At 44.2% G+C, this 27,584-nt stretch overlaps 1 protein-coding gene across 4 annotated transcripts; it reads left to right on the plus strand.

Annotated features, from left to right (window-relative positions):
* The first annotated feature begins 175 nt into the window (after positions 1-175).
* lmbrd2b (LMBR1 domain containing 2b) lies at positions 176-22,005 on the plus strand. 4 transcript variants are annotated; one of them, XM_047371819.1, is made up of 19 exons: positions 176-1,653; positions 3,601-3,905; positions 6,848-7,056; positions 7,295-7,401; positions 8,879-8,980; positions 9,056-9,223; positions 15,550-15,760; positions 15,836-15,910; positions 15,998-16,111; positions 16,191-16,374; positions 16,472-16,653; positions 18,707-18,840; positions 19,045-19,150; positions 19,230-19,327; positions 19,486-19,589; positions 19,674-19,720; positions 19,920-20,025; positions 20,300-20,426; positions 20,841-22,005. In XM_047371819.1, exons 3-19 carry the CDS (start codon positions 6,883-6,885, stop codon positions 20,902-20,904), a joined length of 2,103 nt encoding a protein of 700 aa, XP_047227775.1. In that variant the 5' UTR covers positions 176-1,653; positions 3,601-3,905; positions 6,848-6,882; the 3' UTR covers positions 20,905-22,005. The 4 variants fall into 4 exon arrangements, with proteins under 4 accessions (XP_047227775.1, XP_047227776.1, XP_047227773.1 ...); XM_047371817.1 differs by having other exon boundaries at positions 182-1,653; positions 3,601-3,842; XM_047371820.1 differs by lacking the exon at positions 3,601-3,905.
* Positions 22,006-27,584: the final 5,579 nt, after the last annotated feature.

The following is a 27,584-nucleotide window of genomic DNA, read 5'->3' on the forward strand; positions in this document are numbered from 1 at the left end:
ATAGAGCTTTGCCATATACTGACTGTCACTGTTGGACATTTCTGTACTCCACATGAGAGAGATAAGAAGTTATAACGGCCAGATCCCAAAGATCCAGCAAGTTCTGGTAAGTGAAATATCACATCTGATGTGTTTGTGTACACCACAAAACTTTACATAAACTACGAAGGTCATTTTATTGTAGTTTTTGTCAATTAAAACATGTCCACATACATTATATTGCCAAAAGTATTGCATCCCAGTGCCAAATCAATGAGTTCTGGTATTCCAGTAACGTCCACAGCTGCAGGTGTGGAGAACCTTGACTGGCCTGCAGAGTCCTGACCTCAACTTTCTTGAACATGTTTGGGATGAATTAGAGCGGAGGCTGCAGTTCTGGTTCTGATCTAACTATGAACTCACTCCTAAACCTTGGAAGATGTTTACAGAATAGTTCAAGTTTTTTGGTCCCTACTCCTGAGCAGGTCCAACCGGGGTCGGGTCGGGACTACATGTGACTGCTGTTCATTGATTGGCTCTGGGACCAGGAGAAATGAGAAGGTTTTCCAAAAGGTCGTGCAGGAAGAAGATAATAGAACTCAAGAGTGACCAGATTAATATAAAGGACCACAATGGTCAGAGCGGGTCAAACCCAAATATAATTTTACGATTTCATCATAATTCAGCCTGAAGGCTAAAAGAAAAGAAAAACAACATATCAGCTTTCTGAATTACAAGCAGGTAGGGGGCGCTGTATTTAATAACATCCTAAACCAGCTGATCACACATAAAATCAGCTGTTCAGAGGCACAAACATTTCCCCCCAAAACACACAAAACAAAACCACCATGAACCAGCGGGTTTGGTTCTGACATTTACTGACAGGCACATGAGAACGTTGATGTTTTAGAAACAAACTAAACCCCATCTTTGAGCCTGGTCTAATCAGTATTACTGTTATTCTGTCTTATTCTATACATATTTTACTGTATTTCTTTATCTGTTTATCATCAAATGTTGTTGTTCTTTGTTTGGTTTTATTTTTTTATTTGATCCCAAAGCTTTCGGTGGTATTTATCATTTTATTCTGTTTTATTACGTTTTTTTCTACTATAAGAACTGAACATTAATGTTGTTTTTGTCTGTTTCTTAAAGCAGTGGTTCTCAATCCTGGTCCTCAGGGCCTGATTTCCTTCATGTTTCAGATTCAAATGATTGAATTACCTCAGAATGAAATCAAAGCCTTTCAGTCACCAATTATTTTAATTCAGGCGTGTGTGGCAGCAGGGAAACACCTGAAGCATAAAGGACTTCCTACGGACCAGGATTAAGAAACACAGAATGAAACTACATTACTATTACAATAAAACATGAACTTCATGTTGTTTTATATTTTTTTCTGGTGTTTTGCTTCGTTCTACATCTTAGAACAAAACTCTAAGCAGTGGTTCAGCTCTGGTCCTCAGGAGCCTTTGTCCTTCAGGTTTTAGATGTGTCTCTGCTCCTTCACACCTGATCCAAATGATCACACCACCTTCTCAGGTGTCATCAGATGCTGCAGAAACCTGCTGATTGCCCAATTATTTAAGTCAGGTTTTCAGGGGCAGAGAAACAACTAGAACATGCAGGACAGTAGGTCCTGAAGACCAGCTGTGGGATCCACTGTGCTGTCTGGTAATAATTATTTCTTGATCTAGTAATAATTATTTATTACTGTAACTAAAGATGGCTACTTTAGCTGTCTTTGAGGTGGTTGTTGTTTACAGGCTTTGTTTCAGTCTCTTTAAGGCATTTTGTGTTTCATTTAGCTGGATCAAAATTGCTTTGTTTCCTTGCTTGATTAATTGATTTGTTGCATCACACAAATCACACAATAGTGTCTAATAGGGAAATGCAATCAGATCTCTTCGGTGATATATTCATTTCTTTGTAGAGAGTAGCCCAGATGGTCATTATTGATAAGGTTCTGTTGGTACCAGGAAACTCTGGACTCACTGGGAATGAGGCTGCTGACAACCCAGCTAAGCTAAGCTAAGCTAAGCTAAGCTATGCTAAGCTATGCTAAAGGCTGTGTGAATGTAGCCTACCTGAGACTCTACACTATATTCTGACAGAGAACAGGAGGGATAGTTTTTACCCTGTTATCTTAAATATAAGATACTTCACGATTTATCATGAATGTTAGAATTGTTTGTACATTTTAGTAACAAATAGCTCAACATAAAACACCTGGGCATTAAAAGAATCCTTTCCATGTCCTGTCAAATGTTTGTCCAAAGGGACAGAATCTTTGGACAGAACCAGTGAGAGTGTGGGTTCCCACTGAGATCCTGAACTTCCTTTCTGAGATCCTGAGGATTTACACACAGTGCAGATTTTTTAAAATTTCACAGAAAGATTTCTTTCTGTGATCAACTGAAACCAGAGATGAAGACTTGAGTTTCAAAACTAGACCCAAGTTTCACCTGAAGCCACAAAAAAGGACTTCAGACTTGAGTCAGACTCTGGAACCTGGAGGCTTGACTTAAACTTGTGGTGTGGGACTTGAGTCCCATATAAAATTCTCATGTCATCACAGCAGTGAAAGGAAGCCGGTGTGTAAGCTACAGAGCACAGCTTTAGGATGCCCTATACCCTGAGATTCTCCAGTAAAAGGATTTACTTGGAAATCTAAGGGTTTATGCATTCTGTTCATGTTAGACGTAGCTTCATAATAATAACCAAATGTCTCTTCAGTTAAATCCTGTATAAAATGAGACCGTGTTATAAACCAGCTGGGTAATTACAATGACCCTTCCTGCTTATTAAAATAAATGTGATGTTTCTTCTCATTTCTTCACCAGACTGCATGTTGTTCATTATGTTGGAATTCCTTTGGGAAAAGATTGTTGTTTAGAGGTTTTAAATATAAATGTAGACCCGTAGTTCACCAGTAACATTAAAAAACACTGAGTGTTGAGAAGAAAATCCTTTATAGTGCAGTAGCTATTAACATGTGTTAACTAAGTAGCTACAGATACTAAATAAAAACACTTGTTTTCATTTATTTAAAATTCCACACTAAACTTGAATCTCTTTCTATAAGTTTTCTTTGAACAAGAATGTATATTTATATTTCTAAATGGGGGAAATAGGATGTAATAATGTAAGGTTTTGTTGAATTAAATGTTTTAAGATTGAAACGTTATCAGTAAATATTAATGTTTTAAATTAAGCTTATGAACAACCCTACAGCGACGCAGGGTCATGGATGGACTTTTGCCTGCAAAGTCCAGAACCTCGGTTGTACCTATAAACAGGTTATATATTGTTTAGGGACATTATGTTTCACTATTTATTCAAAAGACAGAAGGACAGAGCATTTAAACAAGTCATCTTTCTCATCTTCATAAATACCCTGATATCATCTTTTATCTGACAAACCAGGCAGGATATTAGGACTTCCTTAGAATTGGATCAGTAGAACCAAACATTGTTTATAATACTTTCAGATTTCAGAATTAGTTTTTTATTTAATCTGTACCGGGCCAACATGAACCACGAACTGATCACCAAGTTTCTAGAGGGCTCAGGTCCATTTTAAGCATTCCAATTGTTGCTGTAAATTCATTTCACCTCCAGGGGGCAGTAAGGAGCCCAGAAGTGCCCACTCTGCCGGGAACCAAAGAGGAAGACGTTGTGTTTTCCTCCCTTGACGTCACCGTCCTGTCCTGGAGAATCGGGATGCTACTCCGCTGATGTCCTCCGGGAGAACGGCGGATTGTCTGGGAGAACACAGCCGAACACCCGCACAGCGTGAAGCTTGGAGATCTTTATCCGTCCGAGGAGCCCCCGGAGGCGGACACTGCGTCACACAGACCGCGGTAAGAGAGGACACGTCAGCGGAGGATCTGGTGCTTTGAGACCGTCACCTGAGAAAGGCTGAGGTGGGTCAGCTGGTCCAAGTGGAGACTGCTAGGTGGTTCTGCTCAGACCAGTTTATTGAACGGAACCCCAGCTAGGTGGGCTCAGGTGGATGGATCCAAACCATCAACAGTCTGTGACAGGTTTGAGTCTGAGCAAGACAGGTTCGGTTCGGTCTATTGGATCTGGGTTTCAGACCGAGTTCAGGATCAGTTGATTACTGAGTCACCCGGAAGTCTGGACTTCCGTTTTCTGAGACCAGTCATGCGCAGTGAGTCTCTCTGAGAACTTTTTTATTAGGATACTGAGACAGCATGTTGGTGATCAGTTTACTGTGATGAAGATGATCAGAACCAGAAACAGTCCAGTTAAACACAGCTGCTGCGTGCTGGGGTCATTATTAATGTATCTGGAATTAATGTTTGATGAATTTGTCTCCAGCAGCAACTTTAAACCCAGTTTCCCTTAAATTTCTCTGTCAGATCTAAAGACCAGAGATTAGACCAATTTTTCTGTGATCCACTGATCGGTTCTCAGCCGGTCAGATATAAAGAAATCATAAACTTAAATGGATCAAACTAAAAACTTGAAGCTCATGAACAGATCCTTTAAACCAAAAATGAAGAACATCTTGTCCTTTTCTGTTCCAACCTCTATCAAACTGCCCTCAGTGCCTTTTCTGTTTTATGGTCCTTTGGAGTCGGTCCAAATTGGACCTGACAAGTCAGATCTTACAGAAAATCGGAAATCTGTGTCAACTGAAAAAGCCTGACCCAGAACCGTATGCAGTAAATGTCTGGTTCTGGTCTCCTCTGGAGACAAACTCTCTTAATTCTCCTTCAAACAGACCCTAAACCTTTCTGGGACTGAGGTCCAGATGTTGGAACACACTGAATGTTCTTTGGAACCAGATGTGCTTGAAAACCCAGTTATACCACCCCTTGATGTGTGACCCAGATCTGAGAACCTCACCAGAACAACTGAAGGTTTTCCACATCTTCTCCTACAGGAGGAAGGAAGTCTGATTGGACACCAGATGGAAGCTTCTACAGTGAGGAGCCAATCAGAAGCTATGGATGTTGGATGATTCTAACATCATTGGATCAGGGATGTTTCCATGGAAACAGAACTGATCAGAGAGATGAGTAGAAAGATTATTGGATCATTAAGGGAATAAACTGAAGTAACGGTATCTGGTTCTAAACCTTCATCATTTGGCTTCATCAATCGCTGGACTACTTTAGACTGACAGAGAAGCTACACGACACACATGATCTGAGTCACATGACCCCTCCAAACCATCAGGAGATCACATGATCACAGACAAAACTGGTTCCCAGCTGAAAGAATCTCTATAACACTGGTCTGACAAGTGATCAGCAAGTCATTCAATGCATCAAAACAGAAAACTCCCACATTTTCAGCTCTGTAAATGCATCATAAAGCATCATGTTGATGTGAATAATTAGTTTGATTCTAAACTACAACTAAGAAACGTTTGGAGGTCACAATCCATGGAAAGAAAATCAGGAATCTGCAGTAAAGTCCTGAACAGAAAACCCAGAACTGTTCCTGAAAGAGTGAAGAAAGCACTTGGACGTTCTGGGCTTGGTATGAGATTTTCACTGAATGCATCACAATATTCACACAAAACTGAAAGCTAAATGTTTAATATGAAGCAACAAATATTCTTACTAATAATATAAAATATTGATAATTAGAGTCACATTAATGTTAGTCATGACATTTATTTGTTTGACTTGTTACTGTCTTTATGTTCCTCTAAAGGTTCAGGTCTGAGTCCATCTCTACACCCAGGTTTCCAGCCTGACTGGTGGTTTCTAGCTGTATTAACTGAAGCTGTGTGATAACTTTTAAACGCTCTTCCTTTGGTCCAAAGATCATTACTTCAGTTTTGTTTTGATTCATCTGAAGAACATTTAGGCCCATCCATGCATTGATTTCTTCTAAGCATTTACCCAGCGCTTGAATGGGTTCATGGTCACCTGGTGACATCGTAACGTATAGCTGTGTGTCGTCTGCATAGTTATGATAACCTTCGTTGTTGTTTATTAAAATCTGGTATCCTTCTTTCTGCTGACCAGAAGTCTGTAGCAACATGTGGGGGAGGGGAGCACTGGGGAAAGTACTGTATGCTGCATGGAGTCTGGGGTCTCATTGACTTTATAGCGTGGGCTGGTATGACAGGAAGGTTTTGTTGTTTTGACACCTGGACACTGGGAACAGGCCTGTACCTGTTCTGAAACCTGATTGGCTGTGCTCTGGCTGTGATGTCATGAATCCTGCAGGTGTCAGGCTCAGATTGATGGTGAGGAACCAACTTATGCTGCCTAGTGCTTTGCTGGATGAATCGTTCCCATGGTTACAGGTTTCAGCAGATTGTTACGTAACCTCTTCAGTTTGATTGGCCGTCCTGTGTCTCCTGGCTCTGATTGGTCCGTTGTGTTTGTGGGACAGAGAAGGAACACGAAGAGGCCTTCAGGTCTGGAATGCTTCAGTCTTCTAGTGAGGAAGCTCATCGTCATCATCATCTCCACTGCAGACCAGCACAGTGTCACACAGACCTGGGTTCTGAACTGGTTTCACTGGGAAATGTGGAGTGAAGACACAGCTCTGCTCTCTCATGGTCCAGATCTCCAGGTGCCACCATGAAGGTCCATCTTACAAACCTCTTATCTGTTCCCTTCACCATGGTAACTGATGCTGGAACCTGCTGAGCCCTGAAACGGGTCAGGTTTCCAGAGGAGAGATGAATCTAACCAGTTTTCTTAAACTGTGGCCCAGTCAGACACAAATATGTCTCCTGGACAGAAAAGTCAGAAACTCTGTAGTTTGGTCCTGGTTCTGTTTGTGCAACAGCTAAGATGTTCTCATTCTGACCCAGTTACTCGGTTGCTGATCTATGACTGGTTCTGCTGGTCTCTCTCTGTATCACCTCCTGCAGGTTTCTGTTGGACCTGCTGGGGTCGCTGCAGCACCATGAGCGGGGCGGCGCTCGGCATCGAGATCGTTCTGGTCTTCTTCCTGGCCCTGTTCCTGCTGCACCGGTATGGAGACTTCAAGAAGCAGCAACGAATGGTTCTGTTCGGCACGCTGCTGGCCTGGTACCTGTGCTTCCTCATCGTCTTCATCTTACCCCTGGACGTCAGCACGGTCAGTACCAACCTGCAGAAGGTTCAGCGGTTTCAGGAAAGTAGTTCCAGTTAGTTGATGCAGTCACTCTAATTCAGTTCTATTAAACCAGTAAGTCTTACTGGTGCATAATTCTCTGTGGTTAAACAGTAAAATAATCTTCAGCTTTTAACAGAACATGGAGAAACGGCTGTGATGAAGACGAGTGTTTGGGCTCTTTTAAACCCTGAGGTGATTTTTGTCTTTCTGCCCCCTACAGACTATCTACAGGCAGTGCATCGAAGACCATGAAGAACATATTTCTGTTTCCACCATCAGCCCGACCAACCACACCACACCCAACGCAACCATGGCTCCAACTAAAAGGTCAGGGTTCACTCTGTGCGGGGTAACAGAGACATCTAGTGGACTCTTTAGGTTTAGCTGTAGATGAGTCATCTGGCTCCTGGTTAGTAAATACAGCAGTGATCTGTTTTATTTTCATCAAGAATAAACCCAACGGGATGAAAGGTTCATAGGCTGAAGCGGCGCTGGTTTCACAACACATGTCGTCTCAAGGTTCTTCACAACAGTCAGGTTCATACATTCTAATTAATCGTAACCATTGAACAGTTCAGTCAGATTCAGTTATTTATTCAAATTGGATAAAAAGTTTTTCTATCTAAGGAAACCCAGCAGATTGCATCCAGTCAGTGACTTGCAGCATTCACTCCTCCTGGATGAGCATGTAGAGACAGTGGACAGTCACTGGTGTTGACTTTGCAGCAATCCCTCATACTGAGCATGCATGTAGCGACAGTGGAGAGGAAAAACTCCCTTTTAACAGGAAGAAACCTCCAGCAGAACCAGAACCAGGCTCAGTGTGAGCGGCCATCTGCCACGACCGACTGGAGGTTTGAGAGAACAGAGCAGAGACACAAAGAGAACAAAGAAGCACTGATCCAGGAGTACTTTCTATGGGAAGGCCAGGTGTAGCTTCTAGGAAGAGAAATGAGAGAACAAAGTTAAAAACTGAAATAACAGCAAATAATGCAAAATTGGAGAGTAGTATGAGAATGTAGCGAAGAGGGTGAAAGTGGTCATTATGTCCTCCAGCAGCCTAAGTCTATAGCAGCATAACTACACAGATAGTTTCAGTTCAAATTATTTAGTTAAACGGCGCTTATTTACAACAATGTCGTCTCAAGGAACCCCACAAAGGGTCCCACTGATGGTCATTGTTATACTAAAAACCACAAGGATTGGGGATACCTCTCTGTCAGACTGATTATAACCATTGGAAAAGAGAAGGGGTCATACAGGTAGCAGAAATGGAGGGTGTGTTTGCACCTCAACCATGACTGAGCCGGTTTAGGCTAAACCTGACTCCCCCTTACTCCAACCAACAGGGAGGGAAGAAGGCGGAGGTAAAAAATAAGAAAGATAGAGTGGCTTAGTTTATCCTGAGCTAACTATAAGCTTTATCAAAAAGGAAAGTTTTAAGCCTAGCCTTAAAAGTAGACAGGGTGTCTGCCTCACGGACTAAAACTGGGAGCTGGTTCCACAGGAGAGGAGCCTGATAACTAAAGGATCTGCCTCCCATTCTACTTCTAGAGACTCTAGGAACCACCAGTAAACCTGCAGTCTGAGAACAAAGTGCTCTGTTAGGAACATATGGACCAATCAGATCTCTGATGTATGATGGAGCTAGATCATTAAGGGCTTTATATGTGAGGAGGAGAATTTTAAATTATATTCTGGATTTAACAGGGAGCCAATGAAGGGAAGCTAAAATAGGAGAAATATGATCTCTCTTTTTAATTTTCATCAGAACAGCTCTATGTTTATGCTTTATGTTTCTCAGAAGTGTTCCAACGCTGTGCTACAAGCCGTGGAGCTACATTCCTGAAGGTATCATGCCCGTGTTCTGGAGAGTGGTGTACTGGACCTCTCAGTGCCTCACCTGGTCAGTTGGACCCTGACTCACCATCACCTATTGGTTGGTTTAGGACCTACTTTGACCTTCTGCTGCTGTTCCCAGGCTGCTGCTGCCCTTCATGCAGTCGTACGCTCGCTCCGGAGGGTTCTCCATCACTGGGAAGATCAAAACAGCGCTCATCGAGAATGCCATTTACTACGGGACCTATCTGCTGATCTTCGGCTCTCTGCTCATCTACGTGGCGGTCCATCCTGAGTGGCACCTTTCCTGGTGAGGCCATTAACCCTAACCCTGGTAACAGTGTGTTGAGATCTCTGCAGTCAGACTGGGTTTCTTGAATATTGGTTACATGTCAGTGTTGTCACTGCAAGTAAAACAAGGGGTTCAACTTTGGTGATTTAGCGGTTTCCACATTTAGCTTCCAGGACAAACTGAACAAACAGCTGGTTCTGTCAGCTAGGAGGTCCCTCTGGTGACGACAGGATTCCAGTTCTGGCCCAGGTCATGGATGGCTTGGAGGCCATTTTAAACTAATATAATGATAATTAATGGGAGTAGCTCCACCCTCTCAAGATCAATAAACTTTTATTTCTAAAGAACATTTACCACAGGAACTGGAAGACATTTTAAATATCCAACATAAACAACCAAAAACCATAAATAAAATGAATTATGAAGTCTCTGTTGCCTGTTAAAAGATAGTAATCATTGGGGTCAAACAGGGAAAACATGGAAAACAGAAAGTGCAAACTAACAGCAGAAGCGCTCCATTTGAAAGGGAACTGATGCCTCAACAGACCATATGTGAATCTGTAATGTAGGAAAACATCTGTAGACGTTCTGCGTTCAGCTCCTCTGTTCTGCATATTTATGCCGTTATTAAAGATGCAATATTATTGTGAGGCTGAAGAGCAGCTCATTCAACAGACTTTGTTCCATTTATAATGTTGGAACCTGTCGGAGAATTGCTTGCTGAACGCCGACGTTCTCTACGTGCAACAAGCCGGTAGCGTTGCTAAGCAACACACAGCTCATCAGGTATGATTACCTTACAACACACACCTTTGCTATTGGCTATGGTGGCTTTTTATGTCCAAAGAGACGTACGTATTTGTAGTTGGTTCGGATCGGGGCCGGTTTGTATTCAGACCATAAGCGAACAGCACCAGAGTCCGGACTGAGACCACCTCAAAAAGTGGGTCTTGGACCGGTTGGACCAAGGGGGGAAATGAACTCTGGTCCGTTTAAAGCGGACCAAAAGTGGCAAGTGTGAATACAGCCTTAGGTTTGGCTTGTGATTCCCTACTCATCTTTTCTGGCTCAGTGGTTCTGGGGAAGGAGTCGTCACAGGGATAGATCAACCAATCAGAAACAGACTTGGGATAACATGAGAGCTATGCCATGTTTTTAGGGGTGTTAAAACCTGCATTTGTCATTATAGCGATAGTAAAACATCACAATGTTTCTGGTTGAGGTAACTGCTGTCTTGCGAGTGCTAGCCAGCTGTGGTCAGCAGGGCCTCTCCTGATGACCTTCTAATAGAAGAAGCCCCAACTTCTCTTAAATCACGTGTTTGGCAGCATTTTGGGTTTCAAGTTGAAACAGTAAATGGTGACAGACAAGACATGAGCAATATGTAAGCGCAGGTAAAAGATGATAGGGTAAACTGCAGCTAGCAATGGCACAACACCTTCAGAACCATGACAGCACCTGTGAAGATAATTCAGAAAGGAAAAACAATGCTGAAAATGTCTTTGCATCTCAGCCGATGTTTGACCTGAAAGTTTGATTAAAATCTCGTCTCGTCTGAGTTTTAGGTATCGTTGGACGTTATAAAGCCAATGATAAACTAATTCTATCATTTATTCTAAAATGTCTTGATTAGATGTCAGACTTTTTCTCAGACCCAGAAATGTTAACCATCTATACAGGGATAATTTTTCTCATTCAGTCGTTTCAAACATTCGACTGAATAAAAACCAGGTTCCCAGTTTAATCCCTTAGAAGTTCTAGTCGGTTATGGATTATTTTAAAGAAAGTTAGTTAAAGAAGATTATTAACTGTAATGAAATCTTTTCCCACATCTGATGGCATCTTCTGGATAAACGGGACAATAAAAATGAGTGGAGCCATGAAGACATTCATTGTTTATTAATGCGACTCATTTCAGCTTGTTCCTCATTTTCATATCCTTACCTCCTGTAAACAAACTATTTGGTGCCTGAAACCCATAAACTGTGGACAGAAAAGCTCAGATCTATAATATCATGTAAAATTTCAATCAGTTGTATATAATTATCTGAAAACTTTATATTAAATGTCTCGTACTCGTCGTCTTCCGCTTTATCCGGGACCGGGTCGCGGGGGCAGCAGACTCAACAGAGACGCCCAGACGTCCCTCTCTCCAGACACCTCCTCCAGCTCCTCTGGGGGGAGCCCAAGGCGTTCCCAGGCCAGCCGAGAGACATAGTCCCTCCAGCGTGTCCTGGGCCGTCCCCTGGGCCTCCTCCCGGTGGGACGTGCCTGGAACACCTCCCGAGGAAGGCGTCCAGGAGGCATCCGGTATAGATGCCCGAGCCACCTCAACTGGCTCCTCTCGATGTGGAGGAGCAGCAGCTCTACTCCGAGCTCCTCACCCTATCTCTAAGGGAGTGCCCGGCCACCCAACGAAGGAAGCTCATTTCAGCCGCTTATATCCGGAATCTCGTTCTTTCGGTCATGACCCAAAGTTCATGTCCATAGGTGAGGGTAGGAACGTAGACCGACCGGTAAATCGAGAACTTTGCTTTTCGGCTCTGCTCTCTCTTCACCACAACGGACCGGCACAGCGCCCCCATTACTGTGGCAGCCGCACCGATCCGTCTGTCGATCTCCCGCTCCATTCTTCCCTCATTCATGAACAAGACCCCGAGATACTTAAACTCCTCCACTTGAGGCAGGAACTCCCCTCCAACCTGAAGAGGACAATCCACCCTTTTCCGGTCGAGTACCATGGCCTCGGACTTGGAGGAGCTGATCTTCATCCCAGCCGCTTCACACTCGGCTGCGAACCGCCACAGCGCATGCTGTAGGTCTTGGCTAGAGGGGGCCAGCAGGACCACGTCATCCGCAAAAAGAAGAGACGAAATCCACTGGTCCCCAAACCAGACCCCCTCCGGCCCTTGGCTGCGTCTAGAAATCCTGTCCATAAAAGTTATGAACAGGACCAGTGACAAAGGGCAGCCCTGCCGGAGTCCAACATGCACCGGGAACAAGTCCGACTTAGTGCCGGCAATGTGGACCAAACTCCTGCTCCGCTCGTACAGAGACCGGACGGCCCCAAATAAAAGGCCCCCGATTCCATACTCTTGGAGCACCCCCTACAGGGCATCACGAGGGACACAGTCGAATGCTTTCTCCAGGTCCACAAAACACATGTGAACCGGTTGGGCAAACTCCCATGAACCCTCGAGTACCCTGTAGAGGGTATAGAGCTGGTCCAGTGTTCCACGGCCGTGACGAAAACCACACTGCTCCTCCTGAAGCCGAGGTTCGACTATCAGCAGGACTCTCCTCTCCAATACCCTGGCGTAGGCCTTACCAGGGAGACTGAGGAGTGTGATCCCCCTGTAGTTGGAACACACCCTCCGGTTCCCCTTCTTATGTAGGGGGACCACCACCCCAGTCTGCCAGTCCAAAGGCACTGTCTCCAACCGCCACGCAATGTTGAAGAGGTGTGGGCGGATCTCATCCAACCCCGAAACCCTGCCATGGCGGAGCTTTTTAACCACCTCGGTGACTTCAGCCTGGGTGATGAAAGAGTCCAACCCCGAGTCCCCAGCCTCTGTTTCCACCACGGAATGCGTGATGGCAGGATTGAGGAGATCCTCGAAGTACTCTTTCCACCGCCTGATAATGTCCTCAGTCGAGGTCAGCAGCTCCCCACCCCCACTGTACATAGTGTTGGCGAAGCACTGCTTCCCCCTCCTGAGGCGCCGGATGGTTTGCCAGAATTGCTTCGGGGCCAACTGGTAGTCCTTCTCCATGGCCTCACTGAACTCCTCCCAGGCCCGTGTTTTTGCCTCTGCCACAGCCCGGGCCGCAGCACGCTTGGCCTCACGGTACCCGTCAGCCGCCTCAGGAGTCCCACAAGCCAACCACAGCTGATAGGACTCCTTCTTCAGCTTAACAGCATCCCTTACTGCCGGTGTCCACCACCAGGTTCTGGGATTGCCGCCGCGACAGGCACCGCAGACCTTACGGCCGCAGCTATGGGCAGCAGCATCGACAATAGATGCGGAGAACATGGTCCACTCTGACTCTTATGTCTCCAACATCCCTCAGCATCTGGTCAAAGCTCTCCCGGAGGTGGGAGTTGAATACATCCCTGTCCGAGGGCTCCGCCAGGCATTCCCAGCAGACCCTCACTATGCGCTTGGGCCTGCCAAGTCTGTCCGGCTTTCTCCTCCTCCAGTGGATCCAACTCACCACCAGGTGATGATCAGTGGACAGCTCCGCCCCTCTCTTCACCCGAGTGTCCAAAACATGCGGCCGAAGATCTGATGATACGACAACAAAGTCGATCATCGACCTCCTGCCTAGGGTGTCCTGGTGCCAAGTGCACTGATTAACACCCTTATGTTTGAACATGGTGTTCATTATGGACAATCCGTGACTAGCACAGAAGTCCAATAACAAAACACCACTCGGGTTCAGATCGGGGAGGCCATTCCTCCCGATCACGCCTCTCCAGGTGTCACTGTCGTTCCCCACGTGGGCGTTGAAGTCCCCCAGCAGAATAATGGAGTCCCCGGGAGGGGCTCTATCCAGCACCCCCGACAGGGACGCCAAGAAGGCCGGGTACTCTGCACTACCACTCGGCCCGTAGGCTGAAATGATAGTCAGAGACCTCTCCCCAACCCGGAGGCGCAGGGATACGACCCTCTCATCCACTGGGGTAAACCAGAAACACAAGACTGCTGAGCTGGGGGGCAACAAGCAAACCCACACCAGCCCGCCGCCTCTCCTCGTGGGCCACTCCAGAGTAGAAGAGAGTCCAACCCCTCTCAAGGAGATGGGTTCCAGAGCCCACGCTGTGCGTGGAGGCGAGCCTGACTATTTCTAGTCGATATCTCTCGACCTCCCGCACAAGCTCAGGCTCCTTCCCTCCCAGCAAGGTGACATTCCACGTCCCTAGAGCCAGCCTAAGCATCCGGGGATCGGGCCGCTGAGGTCTCCACCTTCGTCCGCCACCCAATCCTCTTTGCACCGGTCCCTCACGGTTCCCCCTGCAGGTGGTGGGCCCACTGGGGGATGGTCCCGCGTCTCTCGTCCGGGCTTGGCCCGGACGAGAGACGCGAGGAGCAACCCGGCCACCAGGCGCTCTCCGACGAGTCCCGACCCCAGGCCTGGCTCCAGGGTGGGACCCCGGCTCTGCCGTACCGGGCGACGTCACGTGGCTCGATTTAGTAGTCGTCATGAGGGATTCTTGAACCACTCTTTGTCTGACCCGTCACCTAGAGCCTGTTTGCCATGGGAGACCCTACCAGGGGCATTTAAGCCCCAGACAACATAGCCTCTAGGATCATTTGAGCACTCAAACCCCTCCACCACGTTAAGGTGGCGGTTCAAGGAGGGAGTATTAAATGCCACTTTGACTACTATTCAATTCAGTTTATTTATATAGCTCCAATTAACAACACATGTCGTCTCAAGGTTCTTCACAACAGTCAGGTTCATACATTCCAATTAATCCTAATCATTGAACAGTTCAGTCAGATTCAGTTATTTATTCAAATTGGATAAAAAGTTTTTCTATCTAAGGAAACCCAGCAGATTGCATCCAGTCAGTGACTTGCAGCATTCACTCCTCCTGGATGAGCATGTAGAGACAGTGGACAGTCACTGGTGTTGACTTTGCAGCAATCCCTCATACTGAGCATGCATGTAGCGACAGTGGAGAGGAAAAACTCCCTTTTAACAGGAAGAAACTAGACACTATTTATTAGTCATACAGTAACCAGCAATCCAGCTAAATAAAACTCATTTTAATGTTAAAGGATGTTCTGAAAACTCAAATATCTACTGTAGGAAATTTCATTTTAAAAATAATTTTATTTCTGTTTTTAGGTTTTAAAACCAAAAAAACCATAAAAGTTTTACCAGATCAAGATGGAAACATTTCCTTCTATGGGACCAGGATGTTTATGGAAATCCTGGATATAAAAAGTTTCCAACCTGATGATGAGAAAGAAATGATTTAAAAAATATTGCTGGTACTTTTAGTATCGCGCTGCTGTGGAAATTCAGTCCAAAGAACCGCTCGCAGCTCCGGAGCCACATGTAGAACCCGGCTGCAGACTATGAGTAAAATGTATGAACTGAGGCCCAGTCAGTATGAAACGGCACCATTACATAAAACAAGTCAGGTCCAAAACCACAAAGGTACTAAATGATGAAATGACCAGGACCTCATCAATGGTGGGAACGACTGAGTCTAAGGTTCTGGTGGAGCCATCCAGAAAGCTGGTACCATCAGACACAGAACTGCTTCCAGTGTTGGGAGAAGGACTAGAACCTGCTGCTGACCCAGTTTTCCTTCCCCACGTGTCCCTCAGGTACGAGCTGCAGACCATCGGCATCACGGCGGCCAACACCTGGGGTTTGTTCCTGCTCGTGCTGTTGCTGGGTTACGGACTGGTGGAGATCCCGCGCTCCTACTGGAACGCCTCGCGACACGGACACCTCCTCATGAAGACCTACTTCAAGGCTTCCAAGCTGATGACCGAGAAGGCGGACGCAGAGGAGAACCTGGAGGACGTGATGGAGGTGAGCAGCTGTGAAGGTCAGAGCTTGGTTAGATGTTTGGGTCCTGGGTTTTACTGTGAATGTGGTCTGCTGCAGGAGGTGAGGAAGGTCAGCGAGTCCATCAAGTACAACCATCCGCTGAGGAAATGCATCGACACGATTCTGAGAAAAGTAAGAGGACAGATCGGTTCTGTTCATGATGAAGGTGGGTCAGGTGGAGTCTGTGTTAATCAGCTGACTGCCCCCCTTCCCCTCCAGTGTCCCGTGGATTATCAGGAGAAGATGGGTCGGAACATGGATGATTATGAAGACTTTGATGACAAACAGAACACCTACCCGACTGAGAAGAGCCTGGTGAAGCTGCACAAACAGGTGAGAGACACACCTGGACCGGACGTCTGACAGTTCAGTTCTGGTGTCTGCCATCTTATTACCACCCTTTTGTCCTCAGGTCATCTACGTGGTCCAGAGGCACAACCGGACCCGGGTCCAGTGGCAGATCCTCCTGCAGCAGGCCATCCACCTGGAGGACGTAGCCAAGAACGAGACCAGTTTGAGCCACCAGTTTGTCCACAGCTTCCCGTCCTGTGAGCCAGCCGGCTGGTTCTGCAGATACATCTACACACCGACCGTAGGTGGGTCGGCACTGGCAGACGGGAAACACCAGAGGTTATCCCGTCCGCAGACCCACAGCTCATTAACGGGTCTGACCTGCCTGTGTTTTTGTCCCAGAGTGGTACTGGGAGTGTCTCCTGAAGCCCTGGTTCTACCGGCTGCTCTCAGTGGTTCTGACTCTGTTCAGCGTGGCCGTGGTCTGGTCCGAGTGCACGTTCTTCAGCACCCGACCCGTCCTGTCTCTATTTGCCGTCTTCATCCAGCTGGCTGAGAGAGACTACAACTACCTTTACATCGAGGTGAGACACGTGGACAGCTGTCCATCGCTGATGTCTTTCTGTCTTGGCATTCCAGCTCAGTGAGATGTTCTCCAGCTCAGTGAGATGTTCTCCAGCTCAGTGAGATGTTCTCCAGCTCAGTGAGATGTTCTCCAGCTCAGTGAGATGTTCTCCAGCTCAGTGAGATGTTCTCCAGCTCAGTGAGATGTTCTACACTGGACCTATAATGAGATGCATCATGTTCCTTTCTATCGATCAATTCATGTGAAATATATTTAATATATTTTATATAAATTATATAATTTATATAAAATATATACATATATTTAAATCTCTGGATAATCTCTCATTTCCCTCCATTATAAAATAAAAGATTCTTTAATATTTATACGTTTAGTTTTATTAATAAAGGTCCTTCTCAAAATATTAGCATATTGTGATAAAGTTCATTATTTTCCATAATGTCATGATGAAAATTTAACATTCATATATTTTAGATTCATTGCACACTAACTGAAATATTTCAAGTCTTTTATTGTCTTAATACGGATGATTTTGGCATACAGCTCATGAAAACCCAAAATTCCTATCTCACAAAATTAGCATATTTCATCCGACCAATAAAAGAAAAGTGTTTTTAATACAAAAAACGTCAACCTTCAAATAATCATGTACAGTTATGCACTCAATACTTGGTTGGGAATCCTTTGGCAGAAATGACTGCTTCAATGCGGCGTGGCATGGAGGCAATCAGCCTGTGGCACTGCTGAGGTCTTATGGAGGCCCAGGATGCTTCGATAGCGGCCTTTAGCTCATCCAGAGTGTTGGGTCTTGAGTCTCTCAACGTTCTCTTCACAATATCCCACAGATTCTCTATGGGGTTCAGGTCAGGAGAGTTGGCAGGCCAATTGAGCACAGTGATACCATGGTCAGTAAACCATTTACCAGTGGTTTTGGCACTGTGAGCAGGTGCCAGGTCGTGCTGAAAAATGAAATCTTCATCTCCATAAAGCTTTTCAGCAGATGGAAGCATGAAGTGCTCCAACATCTCCTGATAGCTAGCTGCATTGACCCTGCCCTTGATAAAACACAGTGGACCAACACCAGCAGCTGACACGGCACCCCAGACCATCACTGACTGTGGGTACTTGACACTGGACTTCTGGCATTTTGGCATTTCCTTCTCCCCAGTCTTCCTCCAGACTCTGGCACCTTGATTTCTGAATGACATGCAGAATTTGCTTTCATCCGAAAAAAGTACTTTGGACCACTGAGCAACAGTCCAGTGCTGCTTCTCTGTAGCCCAGGTCAGGCGCTTCTGCCGCTGTTTCTGGTTCAAAAGTGGCTTGACCTGGGGAATGCGGCACCTGTAGCCCATTTCCTGCACACGCCTGTGCACGGTGGCTCTGGATGTTTCTACTCCAGACTCAGTCCACTGCTTCCGCAGGTCCACCAAGGTCTGGAATCGGCCCTTCTCCACAATCTTCCTAAGGGTCCGGTCACCTCTTCTCGTTGTGCAGCGTTTTCTGCCACACTTTTTCCTTCCCACAGACTTCCCACTGAGGTGCCTTGATACAGCACTCTGGGAACAGCCTATTTGTTCAGAAATGTCTTTCTGTGTCTTACCCTCTTGCTTGAGGGTGTCAATAGTGGCCTTCTGGACAGCAGTCAGGTCGGCAGTCTTACCCATGATTGGGGTTTTGAGTGATGAACCAGGCTGGGAGTTTTAAAGGCCTCAGGAATCTTTTGCAGGTGTTTAGAGTTAACTCGTTGATTCAGATGATTAGGTTCATAGCTCGTTTAGAGACCCTTTTAATGATATGCTAATTTTGTGAGATAGGAATTTTGGGTTTTCATGAGCTGTATGCCAAAATCATCCGTATTAAGACAATAAAAGACCTGAAATATTTCAGTTAGTGTGCAATGAATCTAAAATATATGAATGTTAAATTTTCATCATGACATTATGGAAAATAATGAACTTTATCACAATATGCTAATATTTTGAGAAGGACCTGTAATAGTTCCTCTGTTCAGGTGGTTCCTTAGGAGTAATCTGTTGTTTCTCCACCAGATGGCGTGCTTCATCACCATCTTCTTCCTCTGCACCTGTGTTTACTCCACCGTGTTCCGGATCCGGGTCTTTAACTACTACTACCTGGCCTCCCACCACCAGACGGACGCTTACAGCCTGCAGTTCAGCGGCATGTCAGTGCAGCAGCCGTCACCCTGCAGTAGTTTCAGCACGAGGAAACTATTTACATGTTAGAGATGAACAGAATCAGTCACATGTTGGTGCTGTCCATAAACGCAGGTTCTGAATGAGACAGACATGTCTGTGATCCGATTACAGGAGGAGCAGAACCAGACATGGTAAAATAAGTTGAATTAATTAGGCTGTTTTATCTTCAGGCTCTTCTGCCGCCTGACTCCTCCTCTGTGCCTGAATTTCCTGGGTCTGATCCACATGGACTCAGCCATCTCCCACCAGCAGAAGCTGCAGACGGCTTACACCTCTGTAAGAACCCATGAAGTCTCATGAATGATTAGAAGAACCTGCGTGATCCAGTTTTAGCTCTTCTGATCCTGTGTTTCAGATCATGGGATCGATGCGAGTTCTGTCCTTCATCGCCAACGGTTTCTACATCTACTACCCCATGCTGATCGTCATCCTCTGCATCGCCACATACTTCAGGTCAGCAGGTCTTCAGATTTCAGTGAGACTTTAAAGGCAGAAATTAATATTATTAAGATGAATAATTTGTACGTTTTTGGTTCAAATGTGACAAAATTCTCCTAAAAGCATAAAGCAGCCAGGATCCACTAACGATGTTCTTCATTGTTCTGAATCAGTCTGGGAACACGGTGCCTGAACCTCTTGGGCTTCCAGCAGTTCATGGACGACAGTGAGATGACCTCTGACCTGATCGACGAGGGAAAGGAGCTGATCCGACGCGGTGAGACCGGAATAATGATCACTGTGTCCGGACAGAACCAAACCAACTGTTAATGATCCATAAACCGGGTTTTGTTTCCCACAGAGAGGAGGAAGCGGCAGAGGATGGAAGATGGAGAGAACCGACGGAGAGTGAGTGGATAATAGAAAAGTTCCAACTCAGAACCAGGTTAAACCCGGGCTTTACATCAGCTGTTGATGTTTTGCTGCCATCTAGTGGAGAAGATAGCTGAACGATTCTGTTGAGATCTTGAAGCAGCCCGTTAAGCTGCTCAGTGTAGGTCTGACAGCCCACGGTGTGTGTGTGTGTGTGTGTGTGGGTGTGTTTCAGGAGTGGAAGGAACGTTATGGAAACCAGAGGGAGGACTTTACTGCGAGGAACCGGAGCAGCCATGAGATGAAGGAGACCAATTACTCCGAGTCCAGCAGGGACAGACGTGAGTCGGGTCTTTACTCCCGTTAGATCTGGAGATCCTCATGGCTGTATTCATATCTGGAACGTGACACGGTTGGCTTATATATTCCAAGTGCATTGTTCATGCTAATGTCATATTCAGCCAGTTGGACAGAGTCTCCTGGCAACAGACACTAACGCCATTACCCAGAAGGCTGCAGGTCACAGAGTGATGGAAGAAAGAAGAAAATAGGCATATATCACACCAGGCCTCTTTAGAACCCTAACAGAACTTATTCCTTGTTTCTGACCATCAGAGGCTAAATATTCCCGCTCCGGGACCCGGGTGGAGAGGGACTGCATCGAGCTGCTTCAGGATGCCGAACCTTTGGACTTCAACGCCGATGCTCTGACAGACGACCCTCTGGACGCCGAATCCGGCAGGTAAACGGGACGTCCGTCACACACACACCTGGTCTTAATGGTGCAGCTGCTGATCAGAGCCTGGCAGACGTTTGGACTCTGTGGTACTGAATGTGTTTTGTGTTGAAGCATTTTGTTCCATGATCCTGGACCTGTACTGGTAAAACATGCTGAGAAGCTTGGATCATTTTCCTTCTTGAAGTTATCGGCTGTAAAGTAACAAAATGTCAGCAAATGTTTCTAATGTTTCCTTTAACTTCTCTAAATATATTTAGGTCCAGATTTTTAGCATTTCTGTATTTCACGAATTAAATCCTCCACACAGGAAACCCAGTTTTGATTCTTGACCGGTTTGATTCAGAGAAGAACTCGTTAGCGGACCTGAAGTTTCCATCATGAACACAGAACCAGCAGCTGTTTATTCTGTGTTTTCAGGCCTGCAGGAGGGCGTTATCTGTCCATGTCCTCGTCTCGGAACCGCATATTCGACGACGTCTGATTTGGCTGCCTGCAGAGATGAACCCACCTCTCCTCCCAACATGCATGTTAACAACCCAACATCTCAGCACTGTCTGAGGGAAACCTTCTCAACACTTTGCTCAGTCATCACCTCCAGCATCACTGCAGGTCCATGAAGGCGCTGTGAAGGAATTTTACTGCTGTTTTTGTAATTTATGAATGAAGCTGATTTCCTCTTGAACTTGCTGCTGAGTGACTGAGCATGCTCACAAATGTACAGCAGCTGCTCTCTGATGAAGGTCACATTATACTTTATTTATATTTTTAGTTATTTCCTCCATGTTCATGTTGTAGAGTAATTTAATTGTAAAAATGTTTCTAAAACTGTTTGCACTTGAGCTGAAATGTATGAATTACTTACTGGGAGAGAGGCTTCCATCTGCTGCAGGCCTGAAGGTTCTGCTGCAGGCCTGAAGGTTCTGCTGCAGTCCCGAAGGTTCTGCTGCAGCCCATCATGTGGCGTTCTGACTGTGAACTCTGTGCACGTCACATTAAAGAGTAACTGTAATGACTTTAAAAATGAAAGTTTTGACGTGTTTTTCTGCCTATTTTCATTCTCCTCTCAGCCTTTTTCCATTAATCTGATCAGAAACTCAGTAAAAACCTAAAACTTGACACTAACTTCGTTAAAACGCTCTGTTAACGGTTGCATTTTGACTGCTTTGATGGTAACCTAAAAACAGGAGCCCATTACAAAGCCCTGAGGGACTCCAGATTTCTGCAGCCACTGTTTAATGGAAACAAGAAGTTACTGTAGAGAAAAGGCAAATTATTTCACATCTTCATGGGATCATTTGTCTTGTTGAGCTTCAGGAAAAACAAAGCAAGCAGAACAGAAGATGATGGAACGATCTTCATCAGTCTTGTGTATATATGTATGATACATGTTTTGTATGATATGGGTTAATTAATCACATGACTTTGTATTTAAGGCTTCCTTCCTGTAGAAGCAGCTCCTCCTGTTACTGTCTGTTCCTCATGGTGCCTCTGGTGATGTGAAGTTCTGGAGCTCAGAGTATTTCTGCTCATGATCTCTGCTAACGTTGTTCTGTCAGAAAATAAAAACTGGTGAAGAAATGCAGCAGTTCTCTTTTTGTGATATGAATAAATGAAAGATCTTAAAGTGCTGTTTAATATAAAAACAGTTGAAACCAGAAGTTTACATACAGGACTCCATATAAACAGAAACATGTCTGTTTCCTCTTCCAGTCTGATGTTGAATCTGACTTTCCTGTTTCAGGATCACCAACATTATTTCTGCCAGAATAACATGGAGGCATTTTTGTCATTACAGAGAATCCAGAATGTATTGAGGACGCTGCAGATTTTCCACATTAGGTTCTGTTCCAGTTTTATTCCAGATGGAATCAAATTCATCTCTTTCCTCCAAGTTCTCCACACAACACCCCAATATGAGCATGTAGAAGAAGTCGGAGATTGCTGCATATTTACTAGAAATAGAAACTAATAAATCACATTCATGTAGGTATTCACAGCCTTCACCAGGATCGACCTGGAGATGTTTCTACAGCTGAAATGTTGCCCACCTGTGGTAAGTTCAGCTGATTGGACGTGGTTAGGAAAGGCACTAAGCATGAAGCCAAAGGAACCGTCTGGAGACCTCTGAGACAGGAATGTCTTGAGGAACAAATCTGAGGAAGGATAGAGAACAGTGTCTGCTGCTCTGAAGGTCCCAGTGAGCCCAGTGGCCTCCATCAATCATTAATGAAAGAAGTTTGGAACCACCAGGACTCTTCCTAAAGCTGTCCGGCCGTCTAAACTGAGTTCATTGGGGGAGAAGAACCTTAATCAGGGAGGTGACCAAGAACCCCCTGGTCGCTCATGCTCTCCAGCATTCCTCTGTGGAGAGAGGAGAACCTCCAGAAGGACAACGCTCTCTGCAGAAAGCCACCAATAAGGCCTGTATAGTGACCAGATGAAAGCGTCTCCTTAATAAAAGGCACACAGCAGCCAGCCTGGAGGGAAAGATGAACGCAGCTACGTATGAATTTCTTGGTTGAATGAAGATTTTAAATCAAAATCCGCCTGGGGTATGAATAATTCTGAGCTTCATTGTTTACGACCGGGTTAGTTCAGCTTGAGTTGTACAGGATATATGAAAAAAGTTCTAAAATAGGCCATTCATTGAAGGTGCGCCTTATAGTGCGGAAAATACGGTCGTTTTTTTCTTGATTTCACTCGTCACTTTTTAATTGTCAGGAAGTTGTGTGGTGTTTTTGTTTCGTTATTGTCTTACTGTGTTCTGATGGGACACACATGTAAATCCCACTCTTCAGTAAAGTTTTAAAGGAACAATTTTCAATCTTACTGTATTTATGCTTCTCTTAATCAGTTCAGATCGGGATTGATGCCTAAACATTTCTATAGCGCCACATTTCTGACTATGGAGCTGCCATAAATCAAGTTCTGGTGACTTGAGTTGAATGAAATGTTCACGATGGTGGGTGAATAAAGGCAAAGTTTTTATGTTTGTTTGATAAAACTGAAATAAACTCCATTCTCTGTTTTGTTGTTTCTGACTCTCAGTGACGTTTATTTGAAGCCAAAGCAGCATTTCATGGAAGTCACGCCAGATTTAGAGAAGGTTGCTCAGTGAGAAATAGATTTGTTCCATCCCAGCATGCATTTGAACATTTGGCTTCTGATATTTAAACGACATTTGTACTCACTGGAGGAAACACATTGTCTCGGAAGAAAAGCAGCCATCTGTTTGTGTCTGGAGCAAAATGCTATTATTCTGTGCTGAGTTGCCGTCTGTCTCACGTATATCTGAGTTTTTCAGGCTCTTTCATTTATTGGCTGTAATCTGAACCACAGGGACATTTAATTTCAGCAAATATATCACCTGTGCACTGCGTCAGTTTGTGGACATTTAGCATTGTTAAAATGATATAAAAACTAGAAAACACATTTTATGAAATGAAGGATGAATGTTTAGTCCAGGAGAGGGTTTCTTTGGCAGAAGTTCATGGAATACCGCTGAGAAAAAAGAGGGATAGGTGAGCGACCCACCTGTCCACCTCCTGTCTGTATGCAGATTTCTCCTGGATCAGACCACTAACAGTGGTGTCAGCTGTAAACATCAGGAGTTTCACAGATGGGTCCACTGAGGTGCAGCCATTTGATTACAGAGAAAAGAGGAGTGGGAGAGAACACATCCCTGTGGGGCGTCAGTGCTGACGGTTCTTGAGCAGGAGATGATTCTTCCCAGCCTCACCTGGTGCTGCTGGTCGGTCAGAAAGTTGGTGATCCAGGTGGAAGCCGGCCCTGAGACCTGGGTGAGCTTCTGATGAAGGATGTCTGGGTTTATGGTGTTGAAGGACGAGCTGAAGTCCACTAACAGGATCCTGCCCTATGTCCCTAGATGGTCGAGGTGGTGCAGGATGAAGGGTAGACCCTAGATTGCATTGTCTGCTGACCCGTTTGCCTGGTAAGCAAACTGCAGGGGTCCAGCAGGGGGGCTGTGATATAGATACAGGTTTACCCTTTGTGTGAGGATAAGAGGTGAAGGGCTGGTAATCAAACCTACAAAAGAAACGGTTGAGATCCTCAACCAGGCGGTGTGTCATCACAGCATGGAGGGTAGGGCTCCTATAGTTGGTGTCACGGCCTTTCTGTTTCCAAGCCAAAATAGTTCCAAAAAAAGGCCGTCGGTGGCAACAGGTGGTCTAATTTCTTGAACGCATTTCCGACTTTATTGTTTGAACAAATATCCTTTTATTTCTTGCAAAATTATAGGCGAAATAATAACCAAAAAATTCTTACAACTTTAATGTAAACGAAAATTGGCTTAAACACATCTTACAAGGACAAAAAGTGGTAGAAAAGTAATTGTAAAAAACTTCCCGTCATCACACCAGACATTTTGTTTTCAACAAGCGCCGCACAGTGTGTTCTTAATCTCTTAAATTACTGGGAGGGGCTTAAAAGTTACCAAAGAAATCATAATAATTCCAAATAATTAATTTCATATCATCGTTCCAAACCAACTGAAATATATTCTAACAACCTATAAGTAAATAGAACTTATGATTTACAAAATTCAACATAAATGGCCACAACAGTTGGTAATACACAAACTCCTTCACACTGAAGTGCTGTCGATAGCTGAGACGCTGTTTTTTAATTTCTTAATGTAGGAGTCTGGACTGTAGAAAGCCTCATCTTTGGTCTTACGAAGCTGATGTAACCTCCAGAACGGTGTCTGAACCTTCTGGGTTTAACAGTGGTTACAGAGTAGAGGGTGACACGGGAGTGTATTTTCTCTCCTGTCCCATCCCAATCCCAGGCCAGCATAATGAAAAAAATCCTGTCCCGTCCCACTCCTGGTAAATTGACTCCCACTCCTGTGACTCTCCCAGTTTAGTTTTCTTCATTTAGTCTTTTGGTAATTTGTTTCTTTGAAGGACCAGTTAGGTCCCTGTTTTTAGCTGTAGTAAAGGCCAGTTAAAGTAAAAAGAATAATAATGAAGAAATAATAAAATATTAAACAAGGAAACAGACCATGTCTATCTTAGTTGTATTTTACTTATTTATTAAGTGATTGTTTCCTTTGAATAATGACATCACTTTTATGTTTCAAGTTGCTGAAACAAAAGAAAAATGCACCTAGTAAGAGAACTGTACTTGTTGAACAAAAGGACAAAAAGACAAAACCTTCATAATTTAGAAACTGTACCTCAATGGTTCACAGTCCTGCTCCTCAGGGACCCCTTCCCTGCAGGTTTTAGATGTTTGTCTGCTCCAGAACACCTGATTTAAATTCTAACATGACCTCCTATACAGGCATCAAGAATGGAGGGTCAAACTGGACAAAATTAATACAATAAAATCATCATTAAATAAATAAATGTTGTGAATGTCTCATAAGTGAAGTAAATGTAACATGAAAGAAATGTAACATTAAATGTGCCATTAAATTAAAGGTACCATTTATTTATTTAATACATCATTAGAAACAATAAATGTACCATTATATCATGAAATGGACTATTATGCAATTAAATGTGCCACTGAATAATTAAGTATAATTTTAAAGACGACATGACGTAATTAGTGGTACACTTAATATTTAATGTTGTATTAAATAAATTGTACATTTAATGGTACATTACATTTTTTTCTATTTCACAACATATTTATTTAATATCTTCCCTTGATGAAGTCTTTCTACGAGGTCCACGAGGGGACATGGGGGAATTTTTTTCTTTTTTGTGTCCCCACGCAATAGTCTTTACGTTATTTCGCAATACTTTGTGGGATGATTTCCAAACCAGATAACTGCAAAAATGAAACAAACACTACACCCGTTTTGAGATTTATTGAGTTTTATTTTGAAATCAGCCTTAAATAAAATGATCTTCAAATCAGACTAAAAGACAGTTTTTATCCACAAGCTGTCAAACAAACTACTGAACAATAAAACTACATGAAACCACATCTGTGACACTTTATTTCCTTATTACTGCTGCATGATGGGTACTTTTCTTTGTACACCATTAGTGTTTTTGTTTTTATCGTGATTTGAACGGTTCTTCTTATCCTAAACATTTAATCACATTGTTGACTGCGTGTTAACCTGCATATGATAAATAAACCATATCAATGACATATCAGTGTTTGTTTTATGAGCAGTTTATCATCTGTGCTGTTGCTCCAAAATGACGAATGTAAAATAAATAAATTTCCTCATGTCCCCTCATGGGCTTCCGTACCTTACCTCTTAAATCTTTAGTGCAGCAGTTTTGTTGGTCAGATGAGACTTGACACATGATGGTACTTTTGGTTTGATGAATGAAGAGATGCAGGACTGATTTAATCCAGAATATGTTTTACAAGTGTCCTTTAATCTCTGGTGAACTTGATTACAACTAAACACGTTTTACAACCAGCAGACTGCGTGTTAAAACCGCTACATTCAACTCTCCTGAAGTTCGGTAATATTTGAGACTTTCCTGTCAACTCTATGAGTTTAATAGATAAGTCCTTATTTCTGACTTTACGTTACAAATATAATTTTACCACGTCCAGTTCTCCACCTGCGTTTGTTCCCTCCATCCTGAACGCAGGTGGAAAACATCGATCAGAAGCACTGTTGGCTTGTGGGTCATGTAGTTTGTTTGACTCGCATTATAGTTTAGGCTTCTTGGAAAAAAACTACACAATGGCGGCGTTGATCCAAGTTTTTTTTTTCTTAACGTTTATAACAAAGTCTCAGTTTTACATTTCCAAAGACAATTGATCCTAGTTTATTTTCCCTCCTATTAGTTAGCTCCCGCTCCCGTCTGCTCCAGTTCAGGTTTTATCCTGTACCGTCCCAATTTACTGATGCTGTCTCCCGTCCTGCGGGAATCCCGTGGGAATCCCGAAAAAATGTCAGCCTCTATTACAGACACACGAGGAGAAAAAAGTCTGAGACACTAGATGGTTAAAATAACAAGCAGTAGAAAGGTCAGAAGGTCAGATTGATCATTTTATAGATTGGCTTTTGCAAAAAAGTCAAACTGCACTCTTACTTTCATTATTAGCTACAACCAGAGATAATAGGCAGGGGTAACAACACGTTTTTAGTAAAAGGTCGAGGTGAGTAGAATACCTTCCAGTCTGACTGGAGTTTCTGTGAGCGTTTGGTTTTCCAGC

This window comes from Girardinichthys multiradiatus, chromosome 8, assembly GCF_021462225.1.
Source record: "Girardinichthys multiradiatus isolate DD_20200921_A chromosome 8, DD_fGirMul_XY1, whole genome shotgun sequence".
Classification (NCBI taxonomy): domain Eukaryota; kingdom Metazoa; phylum Chordata; class Actinopteri; order Cyprinodontiformes; family Goodeidae; genus Girardinichthys; species Girardinichthys multiradiatus.

Excerpts from the sequence above, each read along its gene's own strand:
- lmbrd2b (XM_047371819.1), top strand. The coding sequence starts at position 6,883 with ATGAGCGGGGCGGCGCTCGGCATCGAGATCGTTCTGGTCTTCTTCCTG. Across the intron at positions 16,112-16,190 it reads TGGTGAAGCTGCACAAACAG|GTCATCTACGTGGTCCAGAG; the intron begins GTGAGAGACACA and ends TTTTGTCCTCAG. Across the intron at positions 16,375-16,471 it reads CATCTACACACCGACCGTAG|AGTGGTACTGGGAGTGTCTC; the intron begins GTGGGTCGGCAC and ends TTTTTGTCCCAG.